Here is an 18,170-nt window from a genome sequence, read left to right on the forward strand (position 1 = left end):
TTTTTAAAAATAAAAATTATTGCCAAGAGAATGGGGAAAAAGAAAAAAGCACACTTTTCTTAAAGCATCAAACTCTTGTTGTAAGATCATTTTTATCTAAAAAAAATAAAAAGAAAAAATACATTTGAAATTATTTCTTGGATACAATTTTAAAGATGTCACTATGTAAAATTTGATCCAGTTGAGTTACGTCTCTCGTTACGTTTTAGTTGATCTCAAAAAATAATTCACAAAAAAATCGTATAAACTACAAAAATTTTATGAACCATTAAAATACCTTTACGAGGACAACTTTTAAATTAGGAATACAACCTTTGCTCTTAAAACATGACCTTGTAATTAAATATATAACTTTATGTGTTATTCAATTCTAAGACATAACTTTTTTAATGTACAAATTTATTTGTGTGTGTATGGCTTTTAGAGATTTTTTAATATTTGTTGGACTTGTTATTGCTAAGAATTTGATCTTTGGTATGACATACATACTCGAACATATTCTTAAGAATATTCACTAACAATCAATATTATCCTCATATCATGAGATATTCTTGAGAATATCCATTAACAATCAACATCAACTTCTTTTGGGCTGAGAATCTTTTTCTCTTTTATTTTTTCTTTCTTTTTTTTAAAAAAAGAATAAAATCCCTTCTCTGTTTTTAAATCTAGGGGGTTTCTTTTTTCATCTCTTCATAAAAGATTATTCTAGTTATATAAATTACTATATCTTATTGATTTTCAGTTTTAATTGCATTTGGTAATTGTGTATATATGACGTGTATGTAAGTTAATTATTAATTATTGTAAATGACAAAACTGTTGAAAATATTTATAAAATAAAATAAAATTTTATATTCTATCAGTTATAGATACAGATGACTGAATTTGTCGTTGATAGAATCTGAAATTTTATTATATTTTATAAATATTTTAGTTTATTTTATTATATTTGTGAAAACAAGGTATATGGTATAATTCAAATCTCCCATCTACATACTATATATTTGATGAGTTGTTTCCCGATGTTGAGCAACATGTCCAAAATGACGTACCATCAGAAGTCACATGACAAACAAACTATATATTCTGCATAATATTTTTGTTCCTTTTTATCTGTCAAGTGTAGTTGTGCATCTTTAGTGGTCTCTTGCCTTTTTTCCCTACAAAGGCAAACTATTATAGTTTGTATTATTATGATAGTTTGTGTTTAGGGCGTAGATTATTATAGTCTGCGTTTGGGGTGCAAACTATTATAGTCTGCGTTTGAGGTGCAGACTAATTATAATATGTTTTGATAGTTTACGTTTGGGGTGCAGATTATTATACTTTATGTTATTATATGTTGTGTTTAGGGTGCAGACTATTACAACTTGAGTTTTCACTACTCTTTTTTTTAACATATATATTGTACATGTAATACCCAATTTTCATAAAATGATTTTATTAAATATTTTTAGTTATGATACTCATTCAATAAATTTACACTAGTAGAAAAAGGGCCTACGATGACAATTAAACGCTGCCATAAAAAGATTTCGTGACAGTTATATGCAACCATTGATGCAGCAATCATGAAAAATATTTTATGACAGTTCTACAAAACTGTAACAAAATGTGTTTTTCATGACAACGAATAAATATCACGAATTCTTTATTTTCCGGCAGATTTTAATTGTCATTTTTTATATTTTATGACAGAGAATAACTGTCATTCTCTATACCTATGAAAGTCAAGTGGTAACTCATGTGCCTTCACAGTTAGGTCTAGTATATCTATCCCCACTTTCATCAATGTCACTTGTTATATTCCATTTTGAGACTTGGGGGTATTGCAACAACATATCTCTAAGGTCATCATTAGCACATTTGTAAGGAAAGTCTTTCTGTGGTTGCATTACAACAATCGACCATCTTGCATCAACAGAATCCTTGACATAAAAGACTTGTTTCCCGTATGTGGCAATAAAGAAGGAATCTGAAGAATGTCCAATTCAGCTAAGGTCAACCAACGTGAAATTAAGATCGCCTGTTGGAATACTAGTCTTATTTTCAACCTAATTGCATTTGAAAATAACAATATTGAACGTACTGTAACTGACTTCCCAAATCTCTTCAATCATCCCATTGAAAGACAGGTCACTGATGACTGAATTTTTGTCCTTCGCACTAGACACCTGCATTGTCGTTGCCACTAACATAATCCCACCATTTTGAACAAATCGATGGTCATCACGGGACTTTATGTGGTAACAAGATTTGCTAATCATATACCCCTCATACGTCATTACATTAGGATTGGGGCCATATGCAAGCCATCGTATTGTGTTCGAGACGACATTTTCTTTGTGTAATTCACTCATCACTTATTAAAAAGAACAGTTACATGTTGAGACTGGTAACCAATAATAATAAAACAACAAACAATTTAAAATGGTCATTCATCTGATCTCGTATCCATGCACTGAATGATCGATTATGTTCAACTTGTAACCATCGTTCATTTTTTGCTCTTCTTGGATTTTTCATTTTCAGATGGTTCATATGTTGTCTACAAAATAGGTACCAAAAAAAAATTATGTGTTGTGAAGGCTGACTTAATGGTGCTGGTGTATGATAATAAGAATGTGTACTCTATATATGGATGTACTTCTTCAATGTTCTATAAAATGTGAAGATGTGTTTGCTTCAATTGTTGTATATCGGATCGAACATATGTTCCCGTTGACAGCGGTCTATTAATTTGTTTCTCTTCACTTGAATTTAGGGACCTAAGACCAATTGGATCTAATCGAGAAAGGAAGTCCAAAACAGAATTCAACCGCCTCCTCACATATTTGTGCTTCTGCAATGCATCATTCAAGTCGATTTCTATTACGAACAAAACTTTTCAACACATTCATGTATCGTTCAAATTGGTACATCGACCACAAATATACAGGATCACAAAGCTTTACTTCTCTCACAAGATGAACCATAATTGTGAAAAATGAGGGTGAAAAATACTTCTCAAGATTACATAAGGTCATAATTAATTATATCTTCTTGGAATGCATCAAGCTCTAATATGGAGAAACTTTTAGCACAAATCGCATTGAAGAAAAAACACAGTCTACTTATAGTGTATTTCCTGTTCTTCAGTAAGACTGACTGTATTGTAATTAGAAGCAATTGTTGCATTAAAACGTGACAGTCATGCAATTTAAGGCCATTAAGTTTTGGTCATCCAAAGAGACAAGACTTCTAATATTTGATGAATACCCTTCTGGAACTTTAATTTCAGACAAAGTCTTACAAAACCGATACTTCTCTTCTCTTGACAATGTATAGCATGCTGCAAGTATGTACGTTCTATTACCTGTAATCATTGGTGCCAATTCTGGTCTTATATTCATCTCCATTAGATCAAGTCTAGTATTCATCCAATCTTTACTTTTTCTTGGATATCAAGCAATGTTTCTACTATATTCATGCATACATTCTTCTCAATATGCATTACATCTAGACAATGTCGTACATGCAAGTTCTTCCAATATGGTAATTCAAAGAAATTTGATCTTCTTTTCCAATAGTCATTGCCACCTTTATTATTATTCTTGCCACACTTCTTCCCACATGAAAATTCTTTTTCTGTATTCTGTAAGGATGATAACAAATATTTCTTGTGTCCCATGTATGCATTTTTTTTCTATTTTGTACTTTGATTGAAGTAGTCTCTTCTCCACATATTGGACAAGTCTTAAAACCTTTGACCCTACACCCACATAGATTACCGTATGCAAGGAAATCATTGATAGTCCACAATAAGACGGCTCGTAAAGTGAAATATTCTTCTTTATATGTGTAGCCACCTAATTTTGTCCAACAATATTTAAAATCAATTTAATTGTTAGATAAATTTTTGCTATAATTTGGTTTATTTTTAATTTTGTGGTTAACTATCTTTTTCTTTAAAAAAATGTTATTTAACTACTTTTTAAGTTTTGTAGGTAGTTTGGTTAAAGTAACCATTTAGATAGGGTAACAAAGGTAGGTGGATAAATACCAAAGATGGTAACTTTTTTTAATTTGATTTTGGTTATTAAAGGCTCTATGCCATTTTGATATGAATGCCAAAGTTGGTATTATTTTCAAATGCAAAAAATCCCACCATTTTGAATTTTTAGTCATTTGAAGAAATGATTTTGGCTATAAATAATCTCTTCTTCTTCATACACATAACACAACATAGAGAAAATGTCACAAAAAAAACAGAAATTGATTTTAAATATAAATATCAACTTAGACCATCATGTGTTGAAATCTTGTCTGTCATTCACAACACTTATTCATTTATAAGGATCACTCACGAATATATGTAGCATCAGTCCCTTCCTTCTTCATATGGTCTTAGCTGCAAACTACATAATGCCCTTGGACTAAAGTTAGTGGGAAAATCCAACACTTTGCTTTTGGGTTCTCCCTCTCCCCTAGTGGTTCCCTCAACTGACTGTTCAGCATTCAGAACTTCCCCTTGCCATCTTCGTCTAAGAATTCTAACACTTCTGAACAACCTTTTCTCTTTGACCTTTGGTTCTATTTATAGTGATTTTTTCTCATCCAAAGGTCACTTCCATGCTTTACACATGTTACTCACGTACCTTACTACTTTGTCAAACCATGCAATCAATCCAGACTCAACACATAAGCTAACCGTCATAGCCATTGAACATTTCCTTGAAACGCACACCTTATCTCTTTGGGAAGCCAAACTCTTTAATCGCTTGACCCTCTTATCCTCTCGGGAAGTGACAAACATTTACTTCTATCAGGGAGTTGTCAAGTCACCTTGACAAGACACTTATTTCCTCGTCTCACTCTCTTAGGCTTAGGTTCTTCTTGCATTACTAAACGCCTAACTCTTGGCGTTCATCGCATGCTTCTTCTTTTTCATCTACTCTTATCGTGTTGCTTGCCCTCTTGCGATAAGACTTAAGCATTTCTTTTCGCGTCGTCTTTCTCTTTTCGCATCATTTCCTCGTGAGATGTCTCATACTTATGCAGAATAACTACCTTCCTCTGGATTAGGCCCTCACAATATAAGCCAACATATACATTGTTTCTTTAAGACAATTATACTCACTCTTAGTGTCTAAGTCTCAAGAGGACTTGTCCCTTCTGATGGAACAAATATATATATTAACTTTCTTATGGAACAAAAAATTGTACAGTAAACTAAACTTCTTCTAACAAATTTTTAAATGGAACATAAAAGTATTATGAGAGGGAAATATTGTTCAAAAAAGTAAAATTCCAAGTTGGAGAAAAGACATATTCATAGTAATTCATGGTCACTCGAATAGATCCATCTCCCCTTTAAACTGTTTAATATAGTTAAAAGAAAGTACATTTTATTTATGAAAGAATGTGATTCATCAAATTGAAAGATACAACTCTAAATAGAATTGAAGTCACACGCTATTTATTCCAACATACACTTGGAGAGCTTGCTAGTGAAATGAGTAAGTTATATAAGTACAAGTAAATATTTCAAATTAGTAAACTGTCTTATTATTAAACTAATTATAATCGTATAATATAATCAAATTTAATTAAAATATAATTCATCTAGTTTTTTTTCTTATGCATACCAAGGTAGTAATTAGGAATTTTTGTTTGGAGTCGGCGAGATTTTATGTTAAAAAATTTTTAGGGAAACTTTCATAAATGTAACAAAACACCAAATTATTTATAACTTGTATAATAAAGTCTATAAAGTTTCAATTTTTAAATATTTTAGGTTTGTCCTTCCATCCTTCTTCTCCATTCGTCTGTTCCATTATCTTTCTTCTTTTCTTTTTTTCTTCTTTCTTCATGTTTTCATATGTTCCATTATCTTTCATTCTTTTCGTCTTTCATTCTTTTCCTTTTTTTTTCTTGTTCAAGATCATGTATCAAATATAAAAGATATATTTTTTTTCAAACTTTTATTTGGTTGTTCAAGATCGTGTACTGAATATAAAAGACGGGAAAAAACGTCATTTAGATTTGGGTAGTCAAATCTAAATGATTGTGTACAAAAAGTAGCCAAATCTAAACGATCTTGTACAAAAATCCTAAAAAAAATCGTTTAGATTTGAATCGTTTAGATTGGGATAGCCAAATCTAAACGATTGTGTACAAAAAAAATAATAAACGATCGTGTATCAAAAGAATTTTACAAAAAATCATTTAGCCAATCTAAGCGACAGTGTACATCGTAGAATTTGAAAAATAAATCGTTATCCAAATCTAAACGATCAAATCTAAACGATGGTGTGCAGAAAATTTAAAAAATAAATCGTTTAGATTTGGCTATCCAAATCTAAATGATCGTATATCAAATAATAACCAAATATGAACGATCGTATACCAAACATATTACGTTCGTTACCAAATATATTACTCGCGTTGTTAATGGGGTATTTTTGGTATTTTCTATTGTGCGTATGTTGACTTTTTCCTTTTTTAGAATTATTTTATACAGTGTAAATATTTTGTCATTTCGTTATATTTTTTAAATAATTACAACTTTTTATGATATAAATATAATCTTTTACATCTAATAATTAAAAGGCAAAACTAGAGAAGAACTTTAAAAGTAATAAATTAACTTTTTTATATGATAAGACAACTCAACGGCGCCCTATTTTGATCTTGGCTCCACCATAATACATTAGCTTAATTCATTTTTTAAAAAAAATAAAATATATTTACGTCAGCTAAATATATGGAGAGAAAACTATAAATATAGACTATTTAGAATCAACTACAATCGTATAGAGAGAATGCAATCAAAACTATAGAGCAATTACAACAACAAAAATGAAAAACTACTAAGAAAAATCTGCAAATCAAAAACTCATAAGAAGATGCTGAGTCGCGGGCTTTTTCTTTTAAGATGTTTTGCAGCTCTAATCGGTGTGTAAATAGTTCATTGGTCTTTAAGATAAAACAGTTCATATAGGTATATGTCTCGATTCGGATCTACACCAAAAGGTGATTGGAATGCTAACACATTTCTAATTGTGCTCAAGAGTCGAAATAAAAAGAGACAAGAAGATTAAAATGCATGTATTTTTTTTCATATCAAATTTGAATAGTGAGAGAGGCGTCAAATCTATCAACAGTTAGAAAAATGGATCCGTAATTGTTCAGTAAAAATATTAGTTTATTCTTCACCTCGCCATGCAAGCCCACCACCTCGCCATCTTCCGACCCCCTCTAAAACATGGGTACTAAAACAACACAAAAAAGTATATGAAAAAACAAAAATATATATATATATATTAAATGGGATAAACCCTAAACCCTAAACCCAGATACCCATGTTTTTCATATATATATATATATTAAATGGGAGTTGTGTGTTTATAAATTTAATTTAAAAATAAATAAATATAACATACTCCCTTTGTTAAGTATCTGGGTTTAATGAAAATAAAAGAAAAATTGTCAAAAATAGAACATTTGACAAAAATTTTACACTTGATATTTACAATTCATAAAAAAATCAAGTAAATTTTTATCTTTTAGTAATTTTATTCTATGGAGTGTAGATAGTTTGTTAAATTTTTTTATTTTTGAAAAAACCTCAATATGAAAATTAAGAATATTTCTTCCAAATTCCTTACAATAGAGTTAGGTTCTGTTGCGTCTGTATAAACTAAGATAGTTGAATTCTTAGCGAAATTGAAAAAATAAAAACTTTTTTTTTATTTTTGAAATTTGACTTGGTTTAAACATTAATAAGAAATAAATAACTGTAAAAAATTTATCGTGTGTTTGGATTATCTTTTCGCATGATCAAATTAATAAATAGATTGTTTTTAAAAACAATTTGTGTGCGTGACAAACATCTAAAATGGATTTTGAAAAACCTGTTTATAAAACAAGTTGGTTTAGAATAAATATTTAAAATCAACTTTTAGAAAAATTAATTTTAAGTATTTAATGGTTAATATATCCAATATTGCAGGAAAAAATCTAGCAACCACCTCTAATGAACGTCATCGGCCGACCTCCAACTACTTTTTCTGGAGTTGCCGCTAGGAAAACTTTGACCATTACACCGGTGATCGTTTCGATGACTACTACCAACCACTGTCTCTGACAACTACTATGAGCAACAACTACATGAATTTTTGTCTCTAACGACAATTTTTTCTTGCAACGCAACAAAAAATGTCGATAAAGGTATTTTGTCCATGCATTTTCTTTATGTAGGCACATAATCATTTCTACCGTTGAAAATATATATGTGGACAAAAAGTTGTGTGATAATAAAAAAAATATTGGGTTAGATTTCTGCCAACACTTATTTTAGTTTTTGTCCATGTGTATCGTGCATGACCAAAAATGTTAAGTATTTGCATGTACCTTTCGAACTGTTTGGATAGGATTAAGGTGGATCTATAATTTATAGGACTTGGAACTCATATATATATATATATATATATATATATATATATATATATATATATATATATATATATATATATATATTTATTTATTTATTTATTTATTTTATTAATTTTGATACTTGAAATTCATTCCAAACAATTAAGATTTAGTATATTGTTCTTATTTGACTTCAATATATCTTTTTCAAGTTTATGTATTTTGAAGACGTCGAAAATTATTTTATTTTATTTTTGTGAAGACTAGCTAACCAAGTTAACTATTGTTTTTGGTCCATTATGGTATGGTAAAATGAAATATATAATAGCACATGTTACAAATAGGCAGTTAAAGAATTCTAGATCAGTATATTTTGGTGAAAGTATTAATTGTTAAAAATATTTCCTCTTTAAATTTGTTGTTGTAATGTTGGTTTTATCCTATTACAAGAAATTCTTCATTTGAAAATTGGACATAGAAGTATATAATAATAAATTTATAACAAATTAATATAGTTCTTCCCACATAATTTTTTTTCATGAATATGTTGGCAGTTATAAAGTTTTCTGTCGACGTTTTGTGTATGTAAAAAATAAAACAAAAATTATATGCTAACTCATCATGTATCGCCAAAATTGTAATTTATGTATCCAATCAATTCTTTTATGTCGGCGGATATTCATTTCTACTGACGAATCATGTGTGAGAAGAAGTTATGTTTTACCTATAGAATTTTTTGCCCACAAAAAATCATGAGTAGAAATGCTAATTCTGTCAAAGGTTTCGATGTTTCGATATTCATTTCTAGAATAAACTAAACCAATAAACTAAATATTAGAAAATCGGTATTTTCCGAACACGCTCTCTTTAAGACTGAATTGTGCAAATAGATAATTGTCTCGTCGTCTCCAAGATAAAACTACTGGAATCAAAATCACTCAAGAAGTCTCCTATCTGGACAGAGAGCAACGCATGGAGATACAAACATATCTACATTTGTATATCTTCTCCCTCTAAAACTTAGGTGCTCTAAGAGCCTAAACTGATTGATCAACCAATGAGTATAAGAAGAAACTTAGGTGCTCTAAGAGCCTAAACTGATTGATCAACCAATGAGTATAAGAGAAGCCTCCACATTCAAAATTAATCAATGTGAAAATACCAATGATATTAAAACAATATTATATTTTTCTTTCACAAAATTTTTCACCCAATACTTTTACCACCACATTTTAAAGCAATAATTATACAAAATGAAAATGTAAACATAGGATTGTAGGTATTGATGGAAGAGAAGGTGGTTAGAATTACTTGATATAATTATTATATATAGTTGGGCCATTATTAATCTTGTTTGTTTTCTTTAATTTTATAGAAGATAGATTAAAATAAAGAAATATCTGAGCATATAAGAAAATGGGGTTATGGTGGTTTGTCCAACATGCATCTTTATAGAAATCAAGAAAATAATTGAAAAATGAGTGCATGTAAAGGTAAGCAAATTAAAAGATATAAAATTAAAGGTAGAGTTAGTAGTGTGTGTGTGTGTGATAAAATGGATTTGATTAAAGTGTGTAAAAACACAATGTTTTTGTAAAGTGCTTTTTCAAGCATTATGCCTTTCTATATTTATTTAATCATTTAAATCATCTACTAAAGTATACCCACAACAAATGGCTAATTTTCCTTTAAATTATTTCTCTTTCCAACTCTAAATTTTAAAAAAAAAATGTACCTTTAAAGTCTTGGAATTTTTAACCCAAAAAAAAAAAATTAGCTTTTATCTCTTCTCAAATTGTTTATTAACAAATTAAATGATTTTGATTTTCAAATCACAATCATCTCTAATCAAACTAACACGACTAACAAGAATAAGTTCAAGTAAATTAATTTGCAGCATTTGAAAAATAGCAAAAAAAAATTATGATAATAGGATACATGTCACTACATTTTCTAAATTGCAAAAGTAAAAAATTTACGAATGGTTCTCTAATAGTCATCCGATAACCGTCTGATATCATTAATCACTTGTCATAATATGCAAAAAATAAGTGTTATGGGCTGTTTTTTTCTAAAACTTTTTATTATTTGATGGAATTTCTCAATTAATTTTTTAATTAGTTTTAAATATAATAGTTATGCTTTTTTAATTTTTTTATAGAAAACACGATAAAAAGAGAAGTAAAAGAAAGAGAATAGTGAAAATGAGTATAGTTTAATTGGCACAATACTATGTTGTACTATTAACCTCGATCGAATCTAGAAGTTTAATTAATTTTCTAACCCCACACTTTATTACAATACATTTACATCAAAAAAAAAAAATTATTTCACAAAGGGAGAAGAGAAATTAAAATAGGATGAGAGAAGAGATAATTCACCCAATTATTTTCCTAATTAAAATAATTTTTTATAATGATTAAAAATATAAGAAAAGAAATAGTTCAGAAAATCTTGAAATTAAAATATCATTCTAAAAATAGGGAACTTAAGAAAAACTTTAGGACCCAATACATAAGGTAATTTTATTTCAATCCTTTTACCCAAATGGTACGTTAAAATTTTGATATGGAGAGAAGTGGAAATTGACTTGAAGTGTACGCAAGCAATAGCTCTAATCACTATCTCTCTCCTCTACGTGATGGTAATCATTTCAATTTTTTTATATCCAAAAATCATACTTAGGAATAGCACTAAGCTTTCTGGAATTATAGATATCGTTTACGTCTTTTATTCTAATCCACCTGATTTTTATAAACAATGAGATTTGAATAATTTATAAATAAAGATATAATTTCTTTTTTTTTTTACTCACTACAGTAAACAAAGAAAGAAAAAAAAAACCAAGTAATTTAATTGTATTTATTTAGTTAGATAAGTTAGTAGATTAAAAATGTACATAATTAGAAACAACCAATAAATATTTTATTGAATTAAACCAACAACTATATCCCAAACCCATAGGAAAATTTAAATATAATTAACCACCTAGAAACATATTCAAACTCAAATACAAATTATAAATTCAAGTAAGAGAGAGGCACTATACTTTGGATGATCTGACTTTTTTGGATGATGTGGTATATATTGCTTAAAGTTTTGATAGTGGAGTCCATTGTTTATTATAAATTTAATAGAAAAATGAAGACTAATAAATATTAGCCACATCTAAAGTTAGAAGAAGAGGTTAACTATTCATGTTATTAAATCCACCCTTTAATTCCTACTTTACTCAACAGTTATGTAATCTTGATTTTGGTGTTTTTTTCATGTTTTTAATTTATTTATTTTGCTCTCAATATTTGGTTTATATTCATCTATTCCTTTCAAAATGTTTGTTTTGGTTTTTGAAGTTTAGAATAATGATCGTTCCGTTTCCTTCATTTTCATTTATCAAAATTGTTACTTTTTTAAATTCAAATATCAAAATAAACCAAAGGTAAAAATATAGGGACATTTTACAAGTATCAAAACTAAAATGAATTAAAGTCAAAATACATAGTATTTAATCTGAATTTAAATAATCAAATGATTTATGTAATCTATTCAAATAATATCGAGTTTCACTTTTAACAATTTCCTATGTCCTATTTCATTTTTACTTCTTTATAATTTCTTGAATTCGTATTCGTGTAATATAAATAATATAAAAAAATATATTTTAAAATGTTATTTTCAAATACAGCAGAATTGCTAAAAAAATTATTTACAAATATATAGTAATACTTTTATTTAGTGATACACCACCTTTAGTCTATTTTCTGGTACAAACTATCACTTTAAGAAAGTAAAATGTTGTTATATTTATAAATAATTTTGACCGTTTTTCAAATTTAAAATAATCGTCATATTTAAAAACTATTACCTCCTTCGTTAAATTTTAGGTGTTTAAGTATTAAAATCTTAAAGTTTTCAATTGGTACATTTACCCTGAGTTTATTTGTTTTGATATCTATTTTCTAAAATAATTTTAAAATTTTAAAATCAAAATTTTAAAAGCTATTTAAAGAAATACAGTAGAATCTATTTTTTTTATAGCTCATTTAAAAGTAAATAATCTTTTTTTTATTTATTTATTTTTTTGTTATCCATAGAAATTTCTCAAACAGAAATTACCTAAAAGAATTGAAATTTATTTATTTTATGAGGGAAACCAGTATATTTTACTGCAAAAAACAAACATAAACTAAAAAGAAAATTAAATAAACAAGAAAGAAAATTATTATCAACGAGACATTTTAGATTTTTAATATTCAAAACTTAGCCAAAAAAAAAAATCAAAAGTAAGAGCAGCTTTTCTATTTTCAAAAATCATAAATTAGATATACACACATTGAAAAAGTGTTTTGACGGGCTAAAGAGAATATATATTTTTATTTTTTTGATAAAAATTGTATAAAATAAAAGTATAAAAGTGTTTCAAAAACTGCATTTTAACATTTTATTTTTTTCTGTTTTTCTTTTTTTTTTTTTTGTAAAATATTGTTTTTAAAATGAAACATTAAAAAAAATAAAAATAAAAGTTTTTAAAATGAAGTAAGAAAGTTTTAAGAATTTGAATAATTAGGTAAGAAGGAGAAGATTGGTTTTGAGCCACGAATCCACATACCCACCTGAAAAAGAAAAACTTCCATGCTATGCTATTGTCGTGTTCCCCTTACGTATTTATGTGTTCTAGTGGACATGTTTTTGTAATCTTCATGGACATATATATGTATATATGTTTATTTAATTTTAAATTTATATATATTTATATATTAAAAAAAAAGGCTCTCTATAAAAAGGAGTTTCATGAAGCTGCAAATGGATCTCACTACTTCATACATTTATTATCGCAGAGAACTGTCTCCGGCGCCGGCGGCATGGAGCAACCCGCCGGAATGTTGAGTCAAGCAAGGCCTTATATTGCAGTCATTCTTCAGCAGTTCATCACTGCCGGAATGGTGATCATTTCCAAGTTTGCTCTCAACCAAGGGCTCAACCAGCACGTTTTAGTCGTCTACCGATACACCATAGCTACCATTGTTGTCGCTCCCTTTGCTTTCGTTTTCGAGAGGAAAGTGAGACCCAGGATGACTTGGTCCATTTTTGGGAAGGTTGTGTTGCTTGGACTATTAGAGTAAGAACACTTTATCATTATTCTCCACAGTCATTGTTTCATATATCGTTATAATATCTTAACACGTAACCGTCATTGTTTCATCATTGTAATACAAGATGGAGAGAACGTTAAATTTTGTATAAACCCATCAACTTAAATTTTTGTGTTCATATGACAGACCTGCACTTGACCAAAACTTATATTATACGGGCATGAAGTATACGACAGCAACCTTTGCATCCGCTATGACTAATATGACCCCTGGCTTAGTATTTCTCATGGCTTGGGCTGTTCGGTAATTTAGTCAACTGCTTCAATATTTATTATTATTGTTTTAAATGTTTTGGTTGTTACTAAATGATATTGAAAAGGGACCGTTTGGATAATTTATGTGATTTATAATTACTAGTATGATACTAATTTACTAACCAATCATTTAAGATATGTGTAAATATGTCCATCTTATCAAATGAAAACAGCGAGTTATTTTCCATTCAAATAAATAAAATGAACTTTATATGTCACCTCATCAGTTTGATTGTAAGAATGCACTCATCGAAAAGATAAATATATATTAAAGATACATTTTGTTAAAAGTATATACAAATGACAAAATATTTTCCAACCAATCAACTTTAGCTATGGCTTGATATGACATTAGACTAAAAGTCCCATCCAAAACTATGCAATATTGTTCCAGTCAATTCATACCAATAGTTCAAGTATTGAATTCAACTAAACAAATTAATATCTGAACTCTTCTCACTAGCGACAGTGTTCTAACACAATCTATTCTCCTCTGTTTAGGCTCGAGATAGTCGATGTAAGACAGTTGTCAAGCCAGGCAAAGATATTAGGGACAGTGGTGGCAGTGGGAGGGGCAATGATAATGACTACAGTCAGAGGACCAATCTTGAATCTGCCATGGACAAATCACAACATCCATGACCATTCTACAACTGCAGTTAACCAGCAAGATCTTCTCAAGGGTTCTCTCATGATCCTTGTTGGTTGTATTCTTTGGTCTGTTTTCAATGTTCTTCAGGTAAATCTACCTTTCATGATTTTTTATCCATCAAAATAAACATAAACTAGGGATGCAAATCACGAAAACACCTTTAACATATGGTGGTAGTTGCATTTACACTCTCACATTTTCAACTGTAAAAATTGAATCCTCGAACTTATATAAAGGTTAAAATTGGACTCTCAAACATACAGTTGCAGCAGAAATTGGATTCTTAAATATAAAAATTGAACCCTCAAACTTGAACCATTATCGTAATTTCTATAATCATATAATTTTGAGGGTCTAATTTTAACAATATAATTGCAGCTACCATCATACTTTGCCACACGAGTGAGTTCTTGCAACAATGATCAAATCAAAAAGAATTAACAAGAAACTATTTATACACATGACTTGTTTCTTTTCCAAAGAGTTCATAAGAATAACTGTAATGAGTAAACAAAAAGAAGGAAACAAAATATAAAAGCATTATCAAATTACTCTTCATTTTTTATTTCCTTCAATCGTCCAGGCAATTACAATAAAAGTATACCCAGCACAACTGTCCTTAACAACTTTGATATGCTTCACCGGCGCCGTACAAGCCTCAGTGATAGCTTTTGCAATGGAAGGCCACAAACCTGCTGCCTGGTCATTACATTTAGATTCAACCCTCTTAGCTCCTTTGTACAGTGTAAGAAATGAGAATTGAAACATAACCCAGTCTCCAATATTTTAACGATGTTCATACTTTCTGTTTCTGAGTAGAAACTCATAACTGGTGTTTATTGTAGGGAATCATGTCTTCAGGAGTTTCGTATACTATCCAATCGGCAGTGATGAAAACGAAAGGGCCAGTTTTCTCAAGTACATTTGGTCCACTGAGCTTGGTTATTGTAGCAATCATTAGTTCATTCGCATTATCCGAGATATTATATATCGGAAGGTTATTAACCTCATTCACAAATGCAGAATTCTAGTGAGAGTAGCTTTAGAGGGAGTGAGTTAGAGATTAGAGTTTTGTGACAATGAACTAAATGATACTAAATATTTTGCAGGGTTATTGGAGCAGCTGTGATTATTACAGGCCTTTATTTGGTTCTTTGGGGTAAAATCAAGGGTCAAGCTCTATACAAGTTAGATAGTGAGAAGATGACCCCATCAGATCAGAAACTGACTGCCATAACTGACAAATCTAAGACTTCAGATAAAGAACTTGGAGTTGATCTTGCTAGGATAAAAACAGTGGATGATTCAGTTTGATGAGAACAAAAAAAGACCGATCAACAAAACTTCTATCCAGTAATGATTGGGATAGGAAATGGTCCATGCAGCCAATTCTCTTTGCTTATGTTTTATTTGGGTGAAAGAATATCTATTATGGTAGTGTATAAATTAGTCAAATTGTAAGGTAGACCCAGGGTCCAACAATTCTGAAATGGATAACTCCTGATTCTAATTGATAATGCATTTGAGCTAAACCCCAAAAGTGCACTCATATGCCACCTAATTTCTGACTGCAAGAAGACTCTAGTAAGGATATTTTTAGTTTAAGCACAAATTTGTAACTAAAACAAGGACATGAACTATTTTCAATAGTCAGGGACTGTCTAATGCAGAAATCAGTAGACATTCTGCATTAAACACAAAGAGAATGAGTAAGGGAGAAAATCATTGAAGTCTAAATTTCATCCAAAATATCAGCCGGAAGACTATGCGAGTCAGGTATAAGCAAGCTGAATTAAATTAGTTTGGAAGAAGCGGATGAATTGGTTTCTTTGCCCTGTCTCTAATCTCTCACACATTATAATAGAAATTCTGGAAGCTGTGAAAGAAGTTTGAATTTTCCAACCACTTAAAGTGGGCTTATGATCTGCCAACAGACACAATAATTGACTTATAGCACCAAATATCTGCAGTTGCTACAATTCCTATCATCATTTGGTACACAAAAACTTAATTGCTAATTTTCTGATAATCCAGAGAAGCCAGAATTAAGGATCATTGAATACCATCAATATCAGGATGTATGTTCCACAAAACAGCCTAATTATTAAAGCCACTGAAGAAGGATCACCAAATGTTCTCATTCATAGAGATCAAAATGACCGGAAGTAATTCCACTTTCAGGAAATTTTTATTACTAAATTTTACAAATGGATCCAGGGAAAAAAATTCATTATGAGGAATTACCCCACCAATGAAGCCCCTTTAATTGCAAAAGAACTTACAGGTCAGTGATATGAAAATTGTGCCTCATTTTTCAGTATCATTTTCTTGATTGGGAGTCCCAAACTTCTGCTTGAAAGAATCCTGCTTCTGCAAATACATCATATGCCCCTGTTCCAAAAGTTCCCCCACATTCAACATTGAAGTTCAAATCAATCCAAGAATCCAAAATCAGCTAACGGCATGCTCAGGAGTGAATTAGAAATAGTGATTTTCATACCATCAAAATTAATTTTGAATGATTAAAGTTATAGTTTGGTGAATTTAACCATTCCAAAATTATTCCCAAAACGTGAATTAGAAGTTGAACAAATTTCAGCCCCTTTACAAGAACAGATAGTAGGAATGGAAAAAGAAAAGCGGTGAAGTTAAAATTAGAACTGAAAACAGGGAACTACACCTGGAGAGCTGCGGCCCAAGCAATGAGGAAGGAGGCAAACCAGAATTTCTTGTCCTTGAGAAGATTCTTGAATTCCATATCCCTAAAACAAAAACCCTAACCCTAAACCAATGGAGATTTTGAAACTTTCTTCCTTGTAAAGTTCTATCAACCAGAGAAATGTGCACCAGCTGCCTCAAAATCAGAAAGTCGATTTGTCGACTCAGCTTCGTGATTTTACAATGCAGCCGACATGTCGCTTTTTCCACTTAAGCACAAAATTAAGGACACCTCAATTTTCTCACTAATTTATTGGGGGCAGAGCAAGAGTTGTGAAGGTAAGGAGTTATGGCGTAAGAAGTTAAAAGAGATAAAGTTGACTTGCAAATTCTTTTCACAAAGGAAGTTTACAATTCTCCGATTTTACTCTGAAAAACTTTCATAACTCAATTCGACCAATATTGTCTACGTCTGGAGAGTTGCGCACAGTCCTGATGAGTAATATTATTATGATTCACATTTAGTCAATATACATCAATACAGCATACGATCTCTATTTAACTATATGATTAATTAACATGCTCATTAGCTTCAATCTTCAGACTCCCCCTGAATGCATGAGTGAATCTTCTCGACTACATCTTCATCCTCTCTCGGAGTTTACTGTGACCATCATTTGATTACCACTAATTATCAATAATATTTATTGCTATTTTACTGTTGTCTAATTAGTTTCTAATTATTATTTGATGTTCATTGTTATCTATTTTTTAATGATATCGATTTGCCAATCTCATAGTTATTTAATTTAATATTGATCGTTATTTAATTGCAAATGATATTCATTTCATAGGACAATCATCTCATTACCTTCAAGCTTTTATCGATCATTAAATAGTTGTTGATTATGATAATATTGCCATGTGATTTCCTTCCATTTTTGGTAATTGGTAAGATTTTCTTTATTACATTATGATTGACATGTGATTTACTTTTTTTTTTTGTAAATTACTAAGTTTTTTTATTACCATCGA

The 18,170-nt window shown here is 29.8% G+C and overlaps 2 protein-coding genes across 4 annotated transcripts; one reads left to right on the forward strand and one right to left on the reverse strand.

Annotated features, from left to right (window-relative positions):
* The first annotated feature begins 13,133 nt into the window (after positions 1–13,133).
* LOC103501646 (WAT1-related protein At2g39510-like) lies at positions 13,134–16,009 on the forward strand. Of its 2 annotated transcripts, XM_008465268.3 has the most exons (6): positions 13,134–13,537; positions 13,698–13,814; positions 14,327–14,564; positions 15,061–15,222; positions 15,323–15,474; positions 15,587–16,009. In XM_008465268.3, the coding sequence occupies exons 1-6, from the start codon at positions 13,281–13,283 to the stop codon at positions 15,789–15,791; spliced, it is 1,131 nt and encodes a 376-aa protein (XP_008463490.1). In that variant the 5' UTR covers positions 13,134–13,280; the 3' UTR covers positions 15,792–16,009. The 2 variants fall into 2 exon arrangements, with proteins under 2 accessions (XP_008463490.1, XP_008463491.1); XM_008465269.3 differs by lacking the exon at positions 13,698–13,814 and having other exon boundaries at positions 13,216–13,537.
* LOC103501645 (uncharacterized) lies at positions 14,915–17,422 on the reverse strand. Of its 2 annotated transcripts, XM_008465267.3 has the most exons (3): positions 17,158–17,422; positions 16,760–16,868; positions 14,915–15,176 (listed from the first exon to the last, which is right to left on the reverse strand). In XM_008465267.3, the coding sequence occupies exons 1-2, from the start codon at positions 17,233–17,235 to the stop codon at positions 16,785–16,787; spliced, it is 162 nt and encodes a 53-aa protein (XP_008463489.1). In that variant the 5' UTR covers positions 17,236–17,422; the 3' UTR covers positions 14,915–15,176; positions 16,760–16,784. The 2 variants fall into 2 exon arrangements, with proteins under 2 accessions (XP_008463489.1, XP_016903048.1); XM_017047559.2 differs by lacking the exon at positions 14,915–15,176 and having other exon boundaries at positions 16,557–16,868; positions 17,158–17,417.
* Between the last annotated feature and the right edge of the window lie 748 nt (positions 17,423–18,170).

Source organism: Cucumis melo, chromosome 9 (assembly GCF_025177605.1).
Source record: "Cucumis melo cultivar AY chromosome 9, USDA_Cmelo_AY_1.0, whole genome shotgun sequence".
NCBI lineage: Eukaryota > Viridiplantae > Streptophyta > Magnoliopsida > Cucurbitales > Cucurbitaceae > Cucumis > Cucumis melo.